Raw genomic sequence first — 21288 nt, forward strand, 5'->3', positions numbered from 1 at the left:
TCAGATATCCATTACACTGGTAGAGGAATATCTGTAGAAATTGGCGAAAAAATAATAAAAGGATAAAAAGTTAAAAATTCGGGCGTGTTGGTTTGGGGGTGTTTGTGGGCGTTGAAGTGGGAGTGGCGTTCATGCGGACAGGCGGACATGTCCAGTACGACTTGGCTATTGACCCTGATAAAAAATATATATATTGTATTTTACATGGTCGGAAACGCTTCCTTCTGGCTTTTACATATTTTTCATGCTTTACATACTTTTGACTCCACATAGTTTCGATATTACAGCATAGATGAAAAAACCGTTAGACTCTTTAGTATCGATTGTTTTACCGTTCAGATATCTTTAGGCGGTCTATCAACGGTCACACTTAAATTATCACCGGCAAAAGAAAAACAAAATGCGTTTTAAATACTTGTGAAATTCTAGCTTAATTACTGTTTACGCTTTCTGATGTCCACCACAAATAACTACACAACGGGAGTACTCGTCTAGATAGTGAACGGAATCCTGAAAAAGAGAACCTGAAGAATAGTAAATACTCACTGGTATTGAAATGGATTCCAATATAGAAGTATTAATGGGTTTTGCAAGGAACTCAGAAAGCATACATGCCACCATAAATCCCTTAACGGTTCCTTTCCATCCACCGCCGGATTCGGACGTGGAAATGGCCTCCGTCACGTCAAATGCCGAATCGGATACTAACAAATCAGATACCAAATCAGACACCAAAACATGTGCAAAATCAAATGCCAAATTAGACGGCAGATCGAAATTAGAATCGGAAGTCAAACCTCAGGCGGACCCGGTGGAGGCTTCCCCTAGAAAGGGGCACCTCAAGAGAACCAAGGAATGTCCTGCTCCGTTAAATGCTACTCTCCAGAAACTCAACTGGAAGTGGAACCTGCGGATCTTGATCTCAAATCTGTACATGAAGAGCGAGGATCGTCTTCCTGGAGCATGTGCTTCCAAGTGTCTTTACAATACTAGCCTATGCACCGAAAGACATCGGTGCTCGGTGCTCCCGGATGGCCCCAATTTTACGGCCGTTCAGGCGCTGCGAACCACGTTGCATGGCCAGCACTACGATACATTCCTGGACATCTTGGAGATGATGGTCATGCAGGGTGTCTACCCAGGCGAAGGAGTCTTTGACAGACTGATAGATATGGCCATGGTTAATTATCTAATTCTCTGCTGTCACATTGTAATAATATTATAAATCCCTTATGCAGATCCTAATTGCTAAAGAGATAAGCGTGAAGGAGCTGGGCGACACCTACAACAAGCTTATACGCACCTTCTTTCTTCTGGTCGACGCCTTTCCTCCCTGCTGGACAGCCCTGCGTCCTTACTACTTGAGTTTTCTGGGTGTTAAGAGTCCTGCCTTACGTCATATACGTTCAAGCGATTCTCCCCAAAAGTTGCAGTTTTATTTGGATCTTTTTGAGGAAAATCTCACGCATTGCAGCGATGAAGAAATACGGCAAAATACCAAATTCTATGAAAAGTTTGTGTTTAATTTTTCAGAAGAAGAGGATGCGAATATGTCACAGGAGACGGTATTTTTACGACATGTACAGCAGTATGACTGGCTGAGTGGAAAGCTTTGCCTGGATGACTTTAAGAGAATGTCACCCGCCGTCCGCTTGGCACGGCTATGTGATGTATTGAATATGCTCACGTGGGTACTGGAAATGGAGTTCCTCTCCTGGCTGGATCATAACAGGCTTAGGCAGTCGGAGTCGGAGTTGAATCAGGAGAACTTCAAGTCATTTGCCTCGATTGTATTTGGAATGTCAGCAGAAACGCGTCTCACCGACATCGTTAAGCAAATTATGAGGTTGTATGGACAGGCAGTGGCCAAGTCCATGTTCCCAGAACGCCAGAGGATTCTCCAGGTAGGCTTGTCATGTTTTGGGTTTAAAGCTTTATGTAACTATTTCCGTTCTATTAGCGCCTTGTTTCTCTCATTATCGAGGTAAGCAATACGGCCGAGCTAAAATACGTCGATAATGCTGTAATCTATCCGAATCTGGGACCCAAAACACGCCTGCTCATCGCAGACTTCTTCAAGATCTTTAGATCACAGAATCCACCTAAACAGATTAGCACCTATCTAAAGACTATTCCGCTGCTGGACCACCCATATCTCCGCTACGAGTTCACTGACCACTTTTTGAGGCTCTTTTCCTTTCCCAAAAAACTTCCATTTGGACCGCAGAAGGTTGTTGAAGAATTTACAGCTCGTCAATGGATAAAGTACAAACTAAAAAGTGAGATTGCGGATGACGACGACGAGCAGTTGTCTCGTGAGGAATACCTAGCATTACTTCTTAACGCCTTAAAAGACTACGACAAGTGGTTAAATCTTGAAGGCTTCTGGAAGTACCTAAAGAGCAAGGAGCTCGTGCAGCCATTGACTGCGAGGATCAGTCCTGCAGAAATGGTTGTAACCGAAGCGCCGGTGTTTAGGCTAGATACGTTAGAGGAGAAGATACCCACCTGGAACGCGTACATGAACAATAAGATATTGAAAGGTCAGCCAAAGGTAAATCTGCCGGTGGCCAGAATCAATATGGCCAAGATGTGTGTGCGCTATGGCGAGGATGTCCGACAGATGAGATTTTTGAGACGACTACTTCAAATCGACGTTTACAAAGAGGTCGATGTGTCTGACTGGTTAATCTATCTGAACAACTTCATTGGCGAACCCGAGTCCATGTCTCCAGCAGGCTCTGCATCTTTCTTTGAATCGGGGAGAATCTGAGTGCCCATAAAATTATTATATATCCGAGGCTCACCTACGTTAAGGAATAACGTACCAAAAGTTCAAACTTAGTTATTTTAAGCTTATGGAAAACATCAGTGTGTAAAAAGTTTTTTGTTTTTTCTTTCGTTAACTAGAAGTATTCTAAATGGTTTTAAATAAGAATGCATTTGATTCATTTGCCATTTGTTATAATTTCCGTTTCTGTATTTCTCCGTTGCAAATATATATTTATGCTGTAACTAAATACACAATTACGTACACATTTACATATAAATACAGCTACTGCGCATGTACATACATACATTAATAAATATATATGTGTATAATTATACAATATTATCGCGATTTGTTTTTAAGCCTTTTGCTTGTTGGTTTTTTTGCAGTTCCTCATCCTTCTGCCACCTCGATTTGCCTAACGATTCTTGTCTTTGTTCATTGTATGTCTAAATTCTTTGCAGTTTTACATTTTACACACTCAACTATCATTAAATTATGGTCTTAAATGCTAATCTCACTACTTCACTTATATGTAAAGTTTATGCATACGCTGGGGAGGGTTAGAGAAGCTGGGTGCAGAGCTCAGATTTTGAAAATGCCACAATCCGAACTGCATCTGCATTCAGTATTAGGCTTTCATGTTAAAGCGACCTATCTAATTCTCTAGGGGTCTTAGATCCTAGTGACGATCTGCATTCAGGGCTTCGAAAGTCATAGTACGGATTCAAGCGGATTCATACTCTGCTAGGTTGGGATTTGTTTTTCGTTTCTGCTGTCTTGTTTTGTATTTGTATTTGTTAACACTACACATTTATCAACATTTATTTAATATTCATTCCATATAGGCTAGGTTTCTTTAAATGTATCTCCACTTCCCGGCTTGCAATTGATTCGTATACATTTGGGGACTTCCAGTTTTGTTGCGCTTTGAAATCTATAGGAACTTGATACAGGAGCCTTTTCTGTTTGACCCTTGCTGCAGTTTTTAAAGGTATTAAAGGTGACCGGGGTTTGAAAACAAAAGGAAAGGACAATCAAGCTGGGAGGAAACCAAGGGTTACATAAAATAAAGGGGTAACATAAAAAGTCACATGTTGTATTTTTAGAAAATATTATTTTCTCTTTTAAAAAGGTTTTCGTTTACAATTTAGTTAAACTCTCTCCTTAACGCCGCTGCTTTCGCTTTATACATACAAATTGGAGTTGGGCTTTGTACAGAACTTGTTGCTTTCCTATTTCACAATCGTAATTAGTTATGAATTAATTAGCGTTACTTTGTGTTTACTTCATTAACTAATATTTAAGCGAAGGCCATCGTGACAGCTTTTGTGTTTCCAAATTATGCCAATGCTGAAATTAAAACTACTAAGACTAATCAATTAAAATTAACAAAACGCTGATTTTAAAACTATGGCTCTCTAGGGACTAAGAGCTAATTAGATAGTTTCGACCACTTAACACTATTAGAATTTTTTTGTTTGCCGTATTCTGTTCAGGATATTTTTGTTTAAGTTTTGCTGATAAGTTTACGGAGTTAAATAATTAAGCTATTAATTTTATAAACAAATTGTATTTGTGTTAGCCCAGACCAAAACACGCCCTTGCAAGATGGCGAAAAAACGTTGCCAACTTTGAGTTGTGCAACAATTTTTTTTAACTTTAAATGCTAAATTAAACAATTTAAAAGTGAGTCGGATCGACAAATTTAAAATCTGAAACAGGTTCGCACTTCGGGAAGCATTTTAGTTAAGTTTTTCTTACACGCAATGACTTTTTGCTTTTTACGGGTTTAGTTTACTTTTACTATTAGCAAATTATTTTCACTCTAGTTAGGGTTAGAATTATTTAATTGAGTAGAGAGTGGTTTAATCTATTTCCGGGGCTGAGAGGGTGGTAAATGTGAGATGGGGTGCGCTGCTATAGAGACAACTCTGTGCTAAGGTCTTTCATCTGTTTTTTGTTTAGCTTTACTATTATTTTAGTATTTCTTTTTTTTTTGTTAACGGTTTGGGAGCTCTGGGTGCTGGTGTTGGCGCCTTTCGTTTAGCTACTTTTGAAGCGTTTGCTATACATTCATCTTGGTAAGTTCTTAGTCACACATTTAAACCTTAACAACAACAACAATGTTCGCTACAATTAAACAACTAACAACAACGTAAGCGTACACACCAAACATGGCTCACTTCTGGCTCGATCGCTGCTCCTCTTTATGCTCCTGAATTTCCACTACATCCGCTTCCGCTTCCACTTCCGACTCCAGCTCCTGTTCATTCTCGTCATCTACATTCTCCTCCTTGAGCATATACTCGAGGAGCAGCTCATCGACTCATCCCTCGCGTTGCGTTTCCGCCGCCGCTGACGTAGTGGCTGTACCACCATTCGATGGTGATTCCACCTTGATCACCCCAAGCTGCTGCAGTTCCTCGCGTGTGTGCTGGATGCGGCCCACCACAACGCCGCCCATGGTCACAAAGCTCCCGTCCGCCGTCACAGCGCCCAATTGCATAGCGCTGGATAAATCACCTATAGCGGCCACATTAAAATGATGGTGCGGCGAGCCATCCTGAATATGCTGGTGATGCTGGGCCACTGTTGTGGCGGAGGGCAACGTGGTGATGGTGACTCCTCGCTGGTCGATATGCTGCTGCTGCTGGGACGGAGGGTGGTGCTGATGCTGCTGCTGTTGATGGTGGTGCTGGTGTTGCTGCTGCTGGTGCTGATGGTGGTGTGCCGCCAACGGCATTCGTCCTAGTCACCCCTCCTCCTCCTCTGTTTTGATCTTAACAGGAACGTAGACTTTGTCCATGACATGGATCTTTATGTGGTTGTTGAGCGTGCTGGACTGTCGGAACTGCTTCTTGCAGATGACGCACTCAAAAGGCTTTTCACCTGAAAAATAAGACAACATTTAGTTTTGGTCCATATCGTAGAATAACTCACTTCATCACTCACCCGTGTGGATCTTCACATGGTTGGCCAGAGTGCTCAGCTGTCGAAAATGCTTCGGACAATAGTTGCAGTTATAAGGCTTCTCGCCCGTATGGATCTTCAGATGGTTCGTCAGCGTCGACGATTGACGGAAGGTCTTATCACAAACGTTGCATTTGTAGGGCTTCTCGCCAGTATGGATCTTTACGTGGTTGGTCAGTGTGCTTAGCTGCCGGAAGCGACGATCACAGACGGTGCAGTGGAAGGGTTTCTCCGGCTCGCGGACAGCTCCCCCTCCGCCTCCGGTAGCGTTGCCCTCACCGGGATGCTCGCTATGTCCATTGGCTAGATAATGCTCACTATGAATCGTTGTTGGACTATGCGTGGTCAGGTGAGTCAGATGTGGAGGCGGTGGCGGCGGTTGTTGTTGCTCCGCCGCAGCAGCTTGAGCTGCTGCAGCCTGGGCAGCTGCCATGGCCGCTGCTTGGGCGGCACTATGCGCCTCCGCCGAGATCCCGCTTAAGTGCATCTGGAAGGGCAAGGGGATTTCCGTGGGTGGCGGTGGCACAGAGGGTGGTCCGCTCGACTGCTGTTGCTGCTGCTGATGATGTTGCTGTTGCTGCTGCTGCTGCTGCTGTTGTTGTTGTTGTTGCTGCTGTTGGACCGCCGCCATGTGAGCTGGATGCGTGGCCTGGGTGACCGTCTCATTGTTATTACTGTTTGCTATGGTGGTTTGGGGCTGGGCGGCCACTATGACGATGTCGCAGTTACTGCTCATCGCCGTAGCAGCGGCATGGGCATGGGGCAGGCTTTTGATATGCATCATGGACTGCTCTTGCTGGGATTGGTTAGCCTGGACTCGGGATTCGGAGCTGAGTTGAATCTGATGGAATAGTACAGGGAGACTGTGGTACCTTGGTGACTTGAACAGAAAGCTGGCTAACAAACTAAGATCGATGCTTCAAAAATGCCACGACATGCTCATCTTGGGCGCTTCTCTGATCTTGTTGCTGCTAGTGCCTGGGTTTGGAGAATGGAGATTGGGATTAGTTGAGTCGGCGGCTTGGCTTTTTGGTATGCAAAAATATGTGAGGAATTCCCAAAACATACGAAATACCTAAATGCGAAATTATAAATCTAAATTATTCAATAGCTGACACACTTTGATAGCTGGGCTCCCAGCTCCACCTCCTCCCCTTGCAGCCCTCTTTTCATACATTCCAACGGTTCTATTTATGCCTTTTTAGTGAAACGGATTGAAATCCATTTTGTGTCCTAAAGGGCTTATTACGTCTTTATCATCATCATTATTTATTATGTTAAATCATTTATGTATGACGATTAAAGCATTAATCTGTCATAGCAATAATTTTGATTAATAAGTTGAATGTTTTCAGACTTTTTAAAATTTGTTAGATGTTTACATACAAATTTTAGATCCAAATCGGATGATCATAAGCAAAATCCTTCTTAGATTTTATAAACCTCAGGGTATCAAAACATCGACTAAGAGGCGATGAAGAGCATTAATTATTATGCATTTTGAAACAAAATAAATACGCGCGCGTTGCATGTAACTTTTTATATATTTGAACGGTTTTTACGTCCGCCGGACAAGTTACCTGGCGCGCCCCCCGCTCTCCGCCCACCACACACACACGCACAGAAAGGCCAACACAACTCGCACACACATGGAGCACTCAGATATCTCTCTTTTTTTTGTTGAATTGACAGCGTGTTACTTTCTCGCCAAATTACATGTGTTTTACTCGCAACTAAAGAAGTTACTGATAACTTTACCAATAGGATAAAATACGATACGGAGGAGAGATCGCCAGGATTCCGGACTGACCTTTTTTGGGCGGGCTTTTTGGGGGATATTTTTCCTTTTTTTCAAAAGCAGTTTTTCCACTAACACGTTGCCTTCAGATCGCCCCTCTCGTTCCCTTCCTCGCCTAAAAGTCACAACCACTTTCAGTCGCACACACATGCACATACACTAGCACACACGTACACGTACTGTGTAAAAGCTCTTTTGAGGTTAGGAGACTTTTAATTTTGGAGCTCTCCGCTCGAAAATGTCCATTGTTTTTCACTCGCCTATAAACTCGACTTTTACCAAATGATTCCACATTCGAATTGGGTATTCTGAGAGACACATTTAAACTCTCCTCGGTCGCCCACACATTGACCTACCTTTCCATTTTGTGGCTGTGCTGTGTGGGGCCTTTCAGGTTTAGATTTCCCCCCGTTTTACATCATTTTCCGCACTCGAATCGGTTTTTTGGGAGATATGGGCCTTTCGCAGGGTGTTCGCGCTTTGCTTTCGCCTATCGGAATCGAGTCCTCACAGCATTATCTGTGGCTGGGTCTTCATTTATAAAAAGCGTATAAACGTTAGAAAAATAGTAAAAATATTTTTTTTCTTTTTTTTACTGTTTCGCGTACAAAATAGACGCGAATGAACTAGTGCCAATTGGCGATGGACGATAGCTCTGGGGGACCTGTTACTGATCACGAGTGTGATGAAATTTGATGACGGTCCTGACTCAATGAGAAAGTTGGCATTAGAGATACAATTTGTAGATACACGCATATCAATATGGCGCCAGCATATTTTTAATAATTTATTCCCAGAATTGTATTAAAAAATCTCAAGTCACTTGCTAACGTGACTATCGAATTTGCCATATCTGTGCTGATGAGCTAGTTCCACTAAAGGAACGTGCCAAGTTTTCTATAGTTATTGGGCGGGTTTTTCCTTTCCCACAGCACGGTCACACTGCGCCTTGCAGAACTTTTTATAGAAATTTCGTTTGCATTTTTTTTTTATTAAATTGTACTTCAAGACCAAATGCAATTGCTCAGAAAAGTGCTGGTGCAAGTTTTATAAAATCGTGCAGACCCTCGACGCCTGCGACTGATCGCCATGCGCCTGTCCATTGGTTAAGCTCAGCTCGCTGTTGACTTTGTTTGTGTTTTTGTTGTGACTTCCAGCCGGCGGGCGCAGTTCATCTGTTTGGAGGATAAGCAGGATTTTGGTAAGTATGTACATAAAGATTTGTTGTATTTCACATCCATTAATAGGTACCTTCTATCCTGACTGCCTTTTCGTTACGGCACGAGAGCCTGTCCATCACCTGCTGCACAAATCCCTTAGCGTCTTCCTCTTTCTGCTGGGCAACAGCTTGGACATGGGAATTCGCCCTCAGTTGCATGGCCCTTATGTCCTCCTGCATAGCCTTCTTACTGCGCTCTACCACCGCATCCAGCGGATCCTCAAAGGGGTTGCTGGGCTCGAAAATGTTGCCATTCCCATTGCCATGGTTTGAGTTTACAGAGGCCGTTGTTCGTTCATCCTCCTCGTTGGAACCCAACGTTGTAGTCGTCTTTGGTGCCCCCTCTTTGAATGACAAGTCATCTTCGCCGCGAGGTGTGGAGCATGGCGTGGTCTGTGGATCAGCTTCCCTGGCCGCTTTTATCTGAAACAATGAAGAGATGTTTTCCTTGGCGCCCTGTACTTCGGTAGAGATCTTGCTGGTCATCGAATCCATGGCCCTGCCCATAGAATCCTTTGTTTCCGAGGCTGCTTTGACTGCATTACTGCCCGCCTGCTCCACTGCATGCATTGCACTACTTCCTGCTTGCTCCACTGCGTGCATTGCATCGCTAGCTATCCGCTGGGCACCTTTACCCGCCGCTCCTACTGCTCCGCCAACGGTATCCACGGCTCCTCGAGCTCCAGTAGCCATTCGTTCGCCTACAGCCTCCATTGCATCACGAGCTTCATTTGCTGCATTTCTCACCGCTGTTTGAATGGAGTTACGCGTGGAGTCCATGACATCCAAAGCTTCTTCGCCGGCTTTAGACGCTGACTCTTCAGAGTTTGTCAAAATTTTGTCAACTTGTTCCTCCACATGCTGCATTATTTGCTCTCCATCAGATTCCAGATCCTCCACGGAGCTCTCCAGGGGTGTGTCTGGCATTTGTTCCTCTACCTTGGACGTCACATCCACTCCATCGTTTATGAAGCGTATTTCGTTGATCACTTTGCTGCTGTCCGTTGAGTCCTTTGTTGTGGTTATTTCCACGGCCAGGTGTTCGTCGTCTTCCGAGGGTGGTGTTGGTGTGTTCACGTGAATTTTGGCCGTAGGTACTTCCTCCACTGTCTCCAGACTAGAGACCAATTCGGGAGAAGTCCTCTCCAGATGGTCATGGTCCATGGCAGATTCGTATGAAATGTTTCGTATAGGCGTCTTTTTTATCGTCTGAGGTGTGCTTGAATTACTTCTCTCGGGATATGGAGTGCGTGGGCGCAAAAGCGTTTCCTGGCTGCCTGGCATTTTCGTCTTGGGATCAACTAATTGCATATCGTGCGCAGATCTATTCGATCTTAAAGATTCTGTGGGGGAATTGGGAGGGGTGGGTGTATGTATAGGAGGAGTGGGTAGCTTTTGCATCGGTTCCATGGGCTTGACAGGAGAGTTGTGTTGACTTGAGTTTGATTTCATAGAAGATTCATTGGGTTTTGCTGGTGAGCTTTTTGTTTTCACAGGGGAATCGATTGGTTTTATTGATGATTCTTCTTTATCCGATGGTATTACGGGAGACTCAACAGGTGCCGTTGGCTCCATTCCAGCTGTGTTCGGACTATCTGATTTTTCTTGATCTGCGCCGGTGTCATTTTTATTTCCAGATCTAGTCCGCTCCTCAATTTGATTAGCTTCTTTTTCTTCAGAAATATTTAAATTTGGATCCATTTCATCATTACCTATTGGCTCCTGGTTTTCTTTAAGCATCAGCTCCCCACTCTCGATATTTGCATTCATGTCCTGGTAACGCGTTAAATCTGGTTTCTCCCCATTAATTAAATGCTTCACTGCCTCCATGGCCGCCGCTGTACCGGCTCCTGCTGCCAAGCCTGCCACAGTAGTCGCCATTGATTGATCCTCGGTTTCCTCCAAGCCCTGTTGTTTGGTCAGGCTTCTTCCGCTGTGAGTCCTGACCTCTTCTTTGTTTCCATTTGCATCCGCCTGTTGCAACGCAAGACTACGGCTTACGTAGCGATGTGGTTCAGCCGATCCATTTACAGATGCAGACGACATCGAGGAGCGCGGAATGCCCTGCACCAGAACGTGTTGATCCCCCACTGCGATGTCCAATAGTCGCAGGTTCTTAAATTTGGAAATTTCACGGAAGGTCTTCAAATGATGGCCGCTCTCCGAGAACGTAGTGAAGAACTTGTTGGCCTTACTGAGAACCGCATAGAAGGAGAATCCCTTAAGGAGCTTCCCGATGGGTCCATTTTCCTCGCAGTCGTAGTCATAAAAACGTTGGAAGACCAGACTTTTGTTCCGCAGCGACTCGAAGCTGCGATAGATGCTGCCCGCATTGGTCACTATGTACACTTCGCTGGTCTTGGAAATGTGCATGAAGGTGATTGCCTCGGTGGGCGGCAGATTTTTCTGCAGCTCGGTGAAGCGCGGAAAGACGAACTCGTTCAGGTGGCCGGTGAGAAAGAGGTTCCCAGTGGCGGTCAAAACCAGCGTAGACTCCGGTCCGCAGGCAAACTGCTGCACCGGTGCATCTAGCCGAATCTCAACCGGATGACCATCGTAGTCTGCCTCCAGTTCACCCAACTGCAGTTGGGCATTGGAGCCACAACCAATCAAACGACCAGTGGCTTTTAAAGAAAGATAAGAGAGATAAACTCACTTTGATTAGCTTTTCACGTGACTACTTACTAGTCAGCACAGCAAAGTGCTCCTTGCCAGCTTGGACTGTCATAAAGTTGTCCGTCTCCTCGTTCTTGGAGAGGTAATCATCGAACTCTTCCAAACGAAAAGGCTTGCGGATAATGGCGCATGGCTGCTGATCAACTTGAGCGCTTGTAAAGTGCTGGGCCACATGGGTATCCTCGGGAAAGATATTGCGACCCGTGAAAAAGATTTCGTTGGAGTCTGTGAAATTATTTATATGTGGATTATAAATAGATTTAATCAAAATGATTAAAAATATTGTGGAAGTGCGTTGTCGTAGCCACCTGGTTTTCAACATAGTATTTTTCTCCATTTTTGAGGTATAACCTTTCAATATTCTAAATTGCTTCTAAATATTCCATTTAAACGTAGGCGATCAAACTTTTATATTGATCAATTTCATTAGGCATCGAAATTTTTGTTTTTACTATAGCTCTTTATATAAAAATATCCTACTCATTGAATCATAAATACACAACTGAGCAGCATAACAGTGGCCAAATTGCTACCGTTAACCAAAACTTTTTCCCCAAAACCCAAACTTTAGGTTAGACCAATTTCTTAGACGACACATGCTTCGAGTTGACGAACTTCCACCATATTTGTTGATTCACTCACGTGTGAGCATCACGGCCCATTGGTTGCCGAAGGCGACATCGCAGATCCTTAATCCGAGGGTTTTCAAGGCCTTCACGCAGGTGGGTTTGGTGACTATGTCCCCGTTGCTGTTGTGGGTGCCGCCGCCCTTTTTGCCGGAGGCTCCGCCATGGCCACCAATTCCAAGCTGTCCGTAGTGGTTCTCGCCCCAAACAAATAGCCGTCCAGATTCTGTAATTGATAAGAACGGTTTGACATTTGCTTTGGCTTTCACCTGCTGCTGGCAGCTTTTGTTTTTGGTGGTTTTATTATGTTTGGCGGGGGGTTGTTCCCTTTTCTTGACTTTTATTGATTGATAAAGTGTGCGCGGGTGTGGGCCAATCCCATGAATTAGCCGAACCCTGAATCCCACAACGTTTCAACTATTTAACTGCTCCCCCGCATAAGTTAACGCCTCAATTACGTTAGCTTCGGTTTAGTTTCAGTTTCTGTTTCTCTTTTTGTTTTTGGGGGTTTACTTCGTGAGTTTTCTCCATATTTCTGGTATTTTTACGCCGCGTCTGACCCCATTAGTTGTCGAAGTTGCCGTGATTTGAAGTGCTTGGTCAGCTTTACTCGTTCTAAAGTGGATTTTTAGCTTATGTAATACGGGCTTAGTGTGGGATAAATATAGTACATTGAAAGTAATTGATTTTAAACTGTTCTTTTGATACATCATCAGAAAACATTTAATCGTTTCAAAAATTTAAACAACAAAAAAATAAACAAGTAGTACGGTTATATACCATCGTATGCCTAGATTACTAAATAATTTTCCAAAGTTAATATTTTCTCTACGTGTAAGATTCTCAGGGAATAGACGGATATCCCTAATTTCGGTGCGGATTGGCAGAATGAAATATTTAAAACACCCCTGCAATACACCTAATTCTGGTTACAAATTTGTCGGGTTGCAAAAGCCGACTATAATTTAGTAATTCAATAGACCCAGCCACACGAAAAACTCGGATAACTTTGTCGGAAAGCACGGACACAAGACTGGGGCCAACAAGAAAGTGAAAGTAAGCTGAACGACGGAGCTTATTATTATTTAAAGAAAATTGCACTCAACATGCGATGCAAGGGGCAGAGACAACCGACCGGCAATAGATTTTCACTTGACCACTTGACTGGAGTCAATAGATTGGTGGATATTCTAAGGGCTTTGGGGTCACGTAGTTACCACAAATGACAGCGCTCTGGTTTGGACCGGAAATCAGGCGCTTCACAGGATCGTTTTTGATGTAGAAGTAACTTTGGGTATTCTCCGCCAGATGGGATTTGCCCAGGGTGAAAATGGCCCCGCTGACTGGTATATCCATTTTGGGATTTTATGCGTCTCTGTATTTGCGTTTTTAACTTTATATGCTAAACTCTTATTGATTTTAGTATTAGTGAGTCTCTTGCATATTTTTCGCCGGCTGCATTTGAAATGCTTATGGGGAGGCGGCCGCTAGGTGCACATATCTGTACACAACAATGCCATTTGGAGTTGCGTGCTCCCAATTCCCGAGGCTTTCCCCCGGTTTATTCCGTGGTTATACTGGCCGGCACTTGCGGTCAGTCGGACGTCTCAGCGCGTACTGGTCAGCGAGGACTAGCACGAGGGCTAGCACTCTAGCAGGCTAACCGGGTAGGTGGCTAGCTATAAGCCACCATTTCACTCTCACCACCCCACCCACGAACGGGCCATCAATATTAGGCCATTTTGGCTGGCTTTGCTTGGCCCCTATAGGTATGCTATGGAAATGTGAGCGAGTGTGTTTTGCTCAGCTGAGGAGTGAGTCACCCTACTCTGTCCGTTTTTCCCGAGTTAAGTTATTCCGTGCGCCAAAGAGCGAGTATGGGAATTCGGTTTTTTCGGTCTCGAGTTTCGGTTCACCCGCTCCCCTTCGTGGTATTTATGGCATTTGTGAGTAATGTTTGCAAATCTCTCGGAATACGAGCCACGGTAAAAATACCATTATTTTTGTATGTGATTGGGTTTCTTCCTTTCCCTTTCACTGCGCCGCATAAGTCCCGGTTTCGTCTTCATCAGAAGCCCAATTCCTTTCCCCTGACCTGTTGACATTTGGACAGGACGAGTGTCCAGCAAATTCGCGACATTTCTGAAAAGTTAATTAATTCGCGTTTGGGCTTTGGAATAGCCAAACTTGGGTAACTATTTTATGACCTCCAAGGCGCCGTCATAAAACTAAGCCAACTGGCTAGTTTGTCCCACATTTGCACGTTTTCGCAGAAAATTTGCGTCAATTAATTGATTTCTGCTGGCATCCCAAGAAGGTTTCATTTGATTTCCGTACTCAGTTATGCAATAAGTGCGTCGACTGGGAAAAGGCAAAGGTGTGCAGCAAAGGTTGAATAATTGTCTGACTATGCACCTTTATTTCAGAATGATTTATCCGAATCTATATATCTATGTTTGTAAAACTCACAAACTCCTAATTATGTCAAATTAGAAATCGCAGAAGCACTGCAACATAACGCATTTATATAATAAAGGCTTCTTATTTAAGCAAAAAAGAACTCTATAATGCAGTTCCTCGACTATTGGATACCCGTTATTCAGCCAGTGGAAGTGCAAAAAGAATAAGTCGTTCACAAAGCTAAACAAATTTAAAAATTAAAATTTTGTTTTTAATTTATCATATATTTTACCGATTTCTATCGATATGCCAAACAAAAGTATCTGATAGTCTAGGAACTTAATCAGAGAGTCCTCTCTATAAGTGAAAATAACTGAATAACTGAACAACTGAAAAAAACGACAGTTTTAAAATTTCTCCTTCGCACTTCCACCAGCTAAGAAACGGGTATCAAATAGTCGTGGAACTCGACTACAGCGTTCTCTCTTGTTTTCTATTAAGTTCAGTATTTTATTTTGCATTGCAACGTGTAGTCCCCGTTTGGATTCTAAACTTTTAGTTTGTATGCCGACACTTTGCCTTCTTCATGTGGAAGCCGTGGGCCTTAGAGTGTGTACTCAAATGTCTATGTAATTTATGAATCCCCTAACAAAGTTGTTTGGCCTGCAAACTGCAATCGCCCGTGCCGTTCTCTTCGCCCTATTCCGCTTTTCCTTGTGGGTGAGGAGCGGGTATGGTCTGTTGGATGTGCCAGTTTGCCAGGCAGTTCCCCACCCTGTCCAAAATCCCCTGGTGACTCCGCCTTCATCCGCTGACTGTGCAGGAAAGGTGAATCTTGTGCGAGTACATGCAAATGCTGCCCACTCGTTGAGCGTTGAACTCGGAACCTCTGTGGTTTGAGCCTATTTTTAGTGGCCTTAAGTTGTGACAATTAGTCCGAGTCCATTGAACCCTTTTCGATTGGGTTAAGATGTTGGCGATGACGTAAAGCGAATCGGTCAAGAACCTGCAAGTCAGCTGCCGAAACTCTCAAGCGATGTGTCAATAGGTTGACAAATCTATTTGGCTTCTGAATTGTACTTCCCGGGCCAAAGGTTGATTGAACCTGCCCAGTTCAGAGGAATCGATTCGAAAAGCGAAAAAGAAGAAGGGTTCCCTGCCCCAAATATAACACGAAATTAGTTGACCTTCAGCAGGCTGGTGGCAGCCAAGTCCTTTTTTTTCCCTTTAGTGTTTGTGTTCTTTTTGGGATTTGTGTTGGTCTTTTCTTATGCCGACCAGAAAGTGGCGTGCGCTTTTCATTTCATTTTATTACCCGACCCAAAGGTTGACCCACACACACACTGGAACTGGAATACATGGGGGAAAATGGCAATCATTGTGTAAATTGTTTACCTCGCTTGCTGAGAGGTGCAAAAAAAGAAACTTGTTATTTTCCCGGTGGCTTCTTGGAATGTTCTCTCATTCCTCACCCGTATTGTTCTTCAATGTCAAGCAATATGGGCACGTTCCTGCCATTTAGTTTTGTTTTTTCACGTGGGGATTATTTCTTGCCTTGGGAAAAAAAATATGAAATGAGCCGGGAATTAGGCGACTGTCCCGCCCACGCAGCAATAAAGGAAAGGAAGAAACTAAATGTAGTCTACTTCTCGACTTGCTTTAATTACAGGTCGCAAAATGAGCGACGAAGGTAATGGTAAATCGGAGCAGCTGGAGAAACCTGATGAAGCCCAGGAAAATAGGGAGAACGTGGAAGGGCAGGAAGCAACAGCACCAGTTCCCAACCGCATTTCTGTTTCAGAAGTTGATGACAAATCGGCGGAAAAGAAAACCCAATTGGATAACAACGCGGATAAAACGGGCGAAACTCCATCTCAGGATTTTGCAGCCTACGAGGAGCACATGACCTACGGAGCGGACGGCGGGGCTATATACACGGATCCTAGCACGAAACAGAAATACAAGTGGTGCTCCACACAAAACAATTGGCAAACCTTAAGTGTTGATGAAGCAGGTGGGGCTGGAGATCCCTACGAAAACGAGCACTACAAGTGGTGTCCCAAAACCCAACAGTGGTTACCCAAAAAACAGGAAACTGAAACGGAGCACTACAAGTGGGATGACGAGCAAAAAAAGTGGGTACCCAAGCAACCAAACCCTGGCCAGGAAGGGGTTTACGGCGTGGATGAACATGGTGAGCGTACCTACACCGACAAGGATGGAGTCGAGTTCTTTTGGGATGCAACCAAGAGTGCGTGGTTCCCTAAGATCGATGATGATTTCATGGCCCGCTACCAAATGAACTATGGATTCATTGACAACACTTCAGCGGGGGAGAAAGAGAAGGCTGAAAAGGAGGCGGCTGAGGCCAAGAGAAAGGAGGAGGAACTGAAGCGTATGACGGCAGAGGCGGAAGCTGCAATGTCCAACAAGAATCCAGCCACCAGCAATGCGGTGCCCACTGGCAAGCGAAAAGTCCAGGAGCCCCCAAGTACGTTGTATTCGACATTAGGTTTAATTTCTTACGATGTCTAATCTTATCTATTATCTTATTTTAGAATGGTTCGAAATGGATCCCTCACAGAATACCAAGGTGTATGTCTCCAATTTGCCCCTGGACATTACTATGGACGAGTTTGCCGATCTGATGGGCAAGTGTGGCATGGTCATGAGAGATCCACAGACCCAGAAGTTTAAGCTTAAACTGTATGCCGAAAAGGATGGACAAATCAAGGGCGATGGACTGTGTGATTACATCAAGGTAAGTGTTCAATTAAAACTGCAAATTCAATCTCTTTGTTTTGGTTTTTTTTCCAACTTTATTTATTATTTTATTTTGTTGCTTCTTATCTATAATTTATCTTGCATAAATATTATATGGTAAATTTATCATTTGTTTTCGTATTACTTTTCTGTACTGGTTTCCTCTTTCATAATTTCTTTGCTAACGTTTCACTGACTATTTAGTTTTATTCGCTTTTATGTTTCTCCGTGTGTAAAGTAATAATTAAAATTGGTTAGTTTACTATTAAAATGCATTTACTTGGCTGTAAAATTGCTTTTCCTTTCGTTTTCATTTCCGTCCTTGCCAGCTTTCAATTTCAACTTTAAACGAAACAAAAAGGACTGAAAGTTGCGCTCGAGGTTTTTTTACTTTTTTTTGTTTTGCTTTTCGCGTTTGAGGTATTAAAAAATACATAAAAATTTACATTTAAACATACTTTAGTTATTACATACATCTTTGTAAAATATAGTTTTGTAATCTAGAAGTTAGGAAATGGCCAGTGACCATCCGATGATTATATCAAAAGATTATTAGTAGTAAATTATTGCTTCGCTGTGCCCGATTCGAGGACACTATAGGCAAAACGAGTGTGGGGAGGCATTGGACTTGGACACTGCTGGGCTTTGACCCAAAGGAGTTTTCCATTCAAACTTACGTTTTACTCACTATAAATATATTTCCGTGGTTCTGTGCTTGAGTTTAAAAATTGATTTTGCGTGTGTGTGGCGTTTATTGGCTCTAAAATTGATTGCTAACTTCTAGTTCGGTTATTAAGGAAGCATGCGTGACTGCTTGCCGTGTGTTTACGTTGTGTCCTGTGGGCTGTGTGAGTATGTTGCGCGTCCATATCCTAGACCTATATATAGTATATCTTTACTGTACAGTACTAAAACAGCTAGCGAAGCGCATGGAGGTTGGGTTTCCTGCTCGATCGAAATGCAATTGAAATTGAAATTTGATTTGATTCCCCATAACCGACAAAATCCGCTTCGCAGCGATGTTCCTCCATTCTCCTTTCTCTTCTGGTAAATAATACTTTTGCGTGTTCGTTTTGTGTTTTGTTTTAATTAAAGCACAAAGAAAACAACCGAAAAGGGATCGACTGGGCAACGGTGCGTATGTGGAACCAATTGTGATCGATATGTCTCTGTTAGTATTGGTTAGTGCGGGGTGATATTACTGCCGCCTGGACATCTATGGACTTCTACTCGTTATCGTCCAATCGCATGGCTTGCTGTATCCTCTTCAGTTCCTTTGCCCGCTGGTCACGTTCCTTCTTCTCCTTCAGCTGCTTGCGCCGTTTGCGCATCTCGATGAACTTCTTCTGGTCCTCAGGACTCAGCGCCGAGATTCGACTAGCATACTCACGCCTCTTCTCCTCCAACTTGGCCTTCACCTCCTCGTCGGCCTTCTTTTTGGCCGCTTCCACGCGTCGCTTCTGCTCGGCAAGCTTAGCCTCTTCGGCAGCCCGTTCCTCCGTCTCCTTGGCTTTACGCTCTTCTTCCGCCCGACGAATATCATCTTCCAGGCGCTTCTTCACTGTGCGTTCCTCTTCAGCCACTTCCTTGCGCAGCATTTCTTCCTCCTCAGCTAGTTTTTTCTCCGCGGCCTCACGGAGTGCTATTTCCCGCTCGCGCTGGAGCTTCTGCTCCTCGCGCCGCTGGTTTTCCTCGTGCAGGCGCTTCAGTTCCTTCTCCTCGAAGCGGCGTGCCTCCTCAAGCCTCTCCAGTTCCAGGCGCTTTTCCTCCTCCTCTTGCTCTCGTCGAATCTGCTCCTGCCTCTCATCCTCCTGTTTCTTAAGCTGCTCTTGCAGCCTCAGCTCCTCACGTCGCTTGGCTTCGTGGGCCTCGGCCAATTGCCTCTCCCGCTCGCTATTTGTCTGCCTTATGCGCTCGGCATACAGATCCTGCAGTCGCTTCTCCTCAGCCAGACGCTTGGCATGATTTTGGCGATCCTGCTCCTCTTGTTCCTCGCGTTGTTTGCGGCGCTGCTCTTCGCGTTCTTGTCGCTGTTGTGCCTCCAGTTCGCGTTGCTTTTGAATGCGCTCTAGCCTTAGCTTCCCTGCTTCCTCATCGGCTGCGTGCTGGCGGTCTGCTTCCACCTGCCGTTGCTTCAGTAGCTCGAGTTCACGCTTTTGCTGCTCGGCCTCGCGCTGCTCGCGTAGTTGCTGCTCCTGGTTTTCCTGTTGCTGTTGCTTCCTGGCTTGCTGTTCGTCCTCCTCCTGTTTAAGTCTTTCCTGCTCCGCCCTGTTCTTTTTTTCCTGTTCATCGCGTTGCTTCTGCAGATCTTCCCTTAGTTTCTTTTCCTGTTCATCCCTTTGCTTCTTATCCAAATCCTCATCAGAGCGCTGACGCAGTTCATCTATCACTTGGGGTTTGGGCTCATCTAGCTGCACTCGCTGCCGCCGCTGCAGTTCTTCCCGCTGCAATCGCTGGCGTTCCTCCTTTAGACGGCGTTGCCTCTCGCGCTTTTGCTCCCGAGCCAATTTCTGGCGTTCTTCGCGACGTAGCTGTCGGCGACGTTCCCTTTCCCGTTGGCGTTGCAATTTGCGATCATACTGGGTCATCTGCAGAGGGGTGGGCGAGGGAGCCTGGACATCATTTGATTGGTTAACCGATTGCGTAGTGGTTGGTGCAACAGTAGAAGTACGAGGACGATTTCTTTGACGATGCTGTAAGGGCTGGTAGTTCACATCGTTTGGATGCTGATTCTGATTCTTGATCTGACGACTCCTGTGGTTGTTGCGACGATTGTTATTGCGTCGTCTGTCGGGAATAATCATCTCTTCGTCACTGTCCTCGGCCTTCACACGGCGGTGGTACCTAGAAGAACACATTTACTAGTTAGTTATTTTTCTATTTCAGGTGGAGAGTGTCAATCTGGCACTAAAAATTCTAGACGAGTACAATCTGCGAGGCCACAAGATTCGTGTCCAGAGGGCTCAGTTTCAAATGCGTGGAGAATACAATCCTGCTCTGAAGCCCAAACGGAAAAAGAAGGACAAAGAGAAATTGCAAAAGATGAAGGAAAAGTAAGTAATTAAAACAAAGAAAAAACTAAAAGTTTGTTCAATTGTACACTAAAACTACTTTCATTATTTTCATTCATTCAAATGTTTAGATTATTTGATTGGCGTCCAGATAAAATGCGTGGCGAAAGGTCAAAGAATGAGAAAACCGTCATTATTAAAAACCTATTTACTCCGGAACTCTTCGAGAAGGAAGTGGAACTCATATTGGAGTACCAAAACAATCTGCGGGAGGAGTGCAGCAAATGCGGGATGGTCCGAAAAGTGGTTATCTATGATGTAAGAAAACAAAGTTTCTCGAAATGTCCTCTAAATTTCCTCCCATTTCAGCGCCATCCTGAGGGCGTTGCCCAGATCAACATGGCTTCACCGGAGGAAGCCGACGTCGTCATTCAAATGATGCAGGGCCGTTATTTTGGACAGCGACAACTAACTGCCGAGTCCTGGGATGGCAAGACAAAATACAAGTGAGTTTCGAAATTGGATAGTCTACAAAAAGAGTTGCTAATTCCATAATCTTTCAGAATTGATGAATCAGCTGTGGAGGCGCATGAACGGCTATCCAAATGGGATGAATTCTTGGCAGAAGAAGAAAGCGATAAAAAGGCTTCAGAGGAAAAGAAGGAGGAGGACCTCGACTCGCCAGAAAACCAGTTGTTGCCAGGAGACGCCACTCCTTAGTTGTCATTTACCTGCGATCGTTCTCACGCGGTTCAAGGATCTCCAGTACCACCTCGTTGGCTTGCTCATTTGGATAGGTGGCGTTCCAGCGGTTATAGATCTTGTAGCGATTGGGAGCGCTCACCTTTGGCATTTTGTGCTGGCATATGAAGCGCAACTTATCCGAGCATGGTCGCGCCGACCAGCGGTACTTGAGGCTTGGATCGTAGATGGCACAGTTATTATCCAGCGGTTGGCTGTTGGAGATAAGTTGCACATAGCTAGAATTGTTGCTTAAGCGTTAAGTCAATCTACGGAAATAAAGGAAGAAAGGAAAGAGCATCGAAGAGATC

At 44.4% G+C, this 21288-nt stretch overlaps 5 protein-coding genes across 7 annotated transcripts in view; 2 read left to right on the plus strand and 3 right to left on the minus strand.

Moving 5' to 3' along the window:
- The first annotated feature begins 358 nt into the window (after positions 1-358).
- LOC6534649 lies at positions 359-2882 on the plus strand. The gene is made up of 3 exons (XM_002095288.4): positions 359-1180; positions 1239-1904; positions 1961-2882. Exons 1-3 carry the CDS (start codon positions 557-559, stop codon positions 2771-2773), a joined length of 2103 nt encoding a protein of 700 aa, XP_002095324.2. The 5' UTR covers positions 359-556; the 3' UTR covers positions 2774-2882.
- Positions 2883-2947: 65 nt separating this feature from the next.
- Positions 2948-6527, minus strand: LOC6539381 (adult enhancer factor 1). The gene is given in 2 exon segments (XM_043207070.1): positions 2948-5662; positions 5726-6527. Coding segments are annotated over 2 exon segments (1365 nt in total). The 3' UTR covers positions 2948-5099.
- Positions 6528-8511: 1984 nt separating this feature from the next.
- LOC26536290 lies at positions 8512-13781 on the minus strand. Its single transcript, XM_039374513.2, has 5 exons — positions 13280-13781; positions 12079-12288; positions 11446-11661; positions 8793-11384; positions 8512-8716 (listed from the first exon to the last, which is right to left on the minus strand). Exons 1-5 carry the CDS (start codon positions 13416-13418, stop codon positions 8589-8591), a joined length of 3285 nt encoding a protein of 1094 aa, XP_039230447.1. The 5' UTR covers positions 13419-13781; the 3' UTR covers positions 8512-8588.
- On the plus strand, positions 8606-21272 carry LOC6534654 (HIV Tat-specific factor 1). Of its 2 annotated transcripts, none has more exons than XM_015195280.3 (7): positions 8606-8742; positions 16132-16953; positions 17021-17223; positions 20112-20278; positions 20368-20554; positions 20606-20742; positions 20800-21272. In XM_015195280.3, the coding sequence occupies exons 2-7, from the start codon at positions 16140-16142 to the stop codon at positions 20954-20956; spliced, it is 1665 nt and encodes a 554-aa protein (XP_015050766.1). In that variant the 5' UTR covers positions 8606-8742; positions 16132-16139; the 3' UTR covers positions 20957-21272. The 2 variants fall into 2 exon arrangements, with proteins under 2 accessions (XP_015050766.1, XP_002095329.1); XM_002095293.4 differs by having other exon boundaries at positions 8610-8746.
- LOC6534655 (trichohyalin) overlaps positions 17403-21288 on the minus strand; it is a 42835-nt gene continuing 38949 nt past the window's right edge. The window contains exons 6-7 of one of the 2 annotated variants that reach the window (XM_039374514.2): positions 20968-21216; positions 17403-20069 (exon numbers count right to left, since the gene is read on the minus strand). In XM_039374514.2, coding sequence (XP_039230448.1) covers positions 18452-20069; positions 20968-21216 — 1867 coding nt within the window. In that variant the 3' untranslated portion in view covers positions 17403-18451. The remainder of the gene's footprint in view (positions 20070-20967; positions 21217-21288) is intronic. The other variant, XM_039374515.2, reaches the window with a different exon arrangement.

Source organism: Drosophila yakuba, chromosome 3L (genome assembly GCF_016746365.2).
Source record: "Drosophila yakuba strain Tai18E2 chromosome 3L, Prin_Dyak_Tai18E2_2.1, whole genome shotgun sequence".
Lineage (NCBI taxonomy): Eukaryota > Metazoa > Arthropoda > Insecta > Diptera > Drosophilidae > Drosophila > Drosophila yakuba.

What these genes read in the sequence shown, in the direction of transcription:
- LOC6534649 (XM_002095288.4), top strand. Translation starts at nt 557, where the DNA reads ATGGATTCCAATATAGAAGTATTAATGGGTTTTGCAAGGAACTCAGAA. An exon ending in GACTGATAGATATGGCCATG is followed by an intron (nt 1,181 to 1,238) that starts GTTAATTATCTA and finishes TCCCTTATGCAG; the next exon opens with ATCCTAATTGCTAAAGAGAT. An exon ending in AACGCCAGAGGATTCTCCAG is followed by an intron (nt 1,905 to 1,960) that starts GTAGGCTTGTCA and finishes CCGTTCTATTAG; the next exon opens with CGCCTTGTTTCTCTCATTAT.
- LOC26536290 (XM_039374513.2), bottom strand. Translation starts at nt 13,418, where the DNA reads ATGGATATACCAGTCAGCGGGGCCATTTTCACCCTGGGCAAATCCCAT. An exon ending in CCAGAGCGCTGTCATTTGTG is followed by an intron (nt 12,289 to 13,279) that starts GTAACTACGTGA and finishes TATCAATTACAG; the next exon opens with AATCTGGACGGCTATTTGTT. An exon ending in ATGGGCCGTGATGCTCACAC is followed by an intron (nt 11,662 to 12,078) that starts GTGAGTGAATCA and finishes ATAATTTCACAG; the next exon opens with ACTCCAACGAAATCTTTTTC.
- LOC6534654 (XM_015195280.3), top strand. Translation starts at nt 16,140, where the DNA reads ATGAGCGACGAAGGTAATGGTAAATCGGAGCAGCTGGAGAAACCTGAT. An exon ending in GACTGTGTGATTACATCAAG is followed by an intron (nt 17,224 to 20,111) that starts GTAAGTGTTCAA and finishes TTTCTATTTCAG; the next exon opens with GTGGAGAGTGTCAATCTGGC. An exon ending in TTGCAAAAGATGAAGGAAAA is followed by an intron (nt 20,279 to 20,367) that starts GTAAGTAATTAA and finishes TCAAATGTTTAG; the next exon opens with ATTATTTGATTGGCGTCCAG.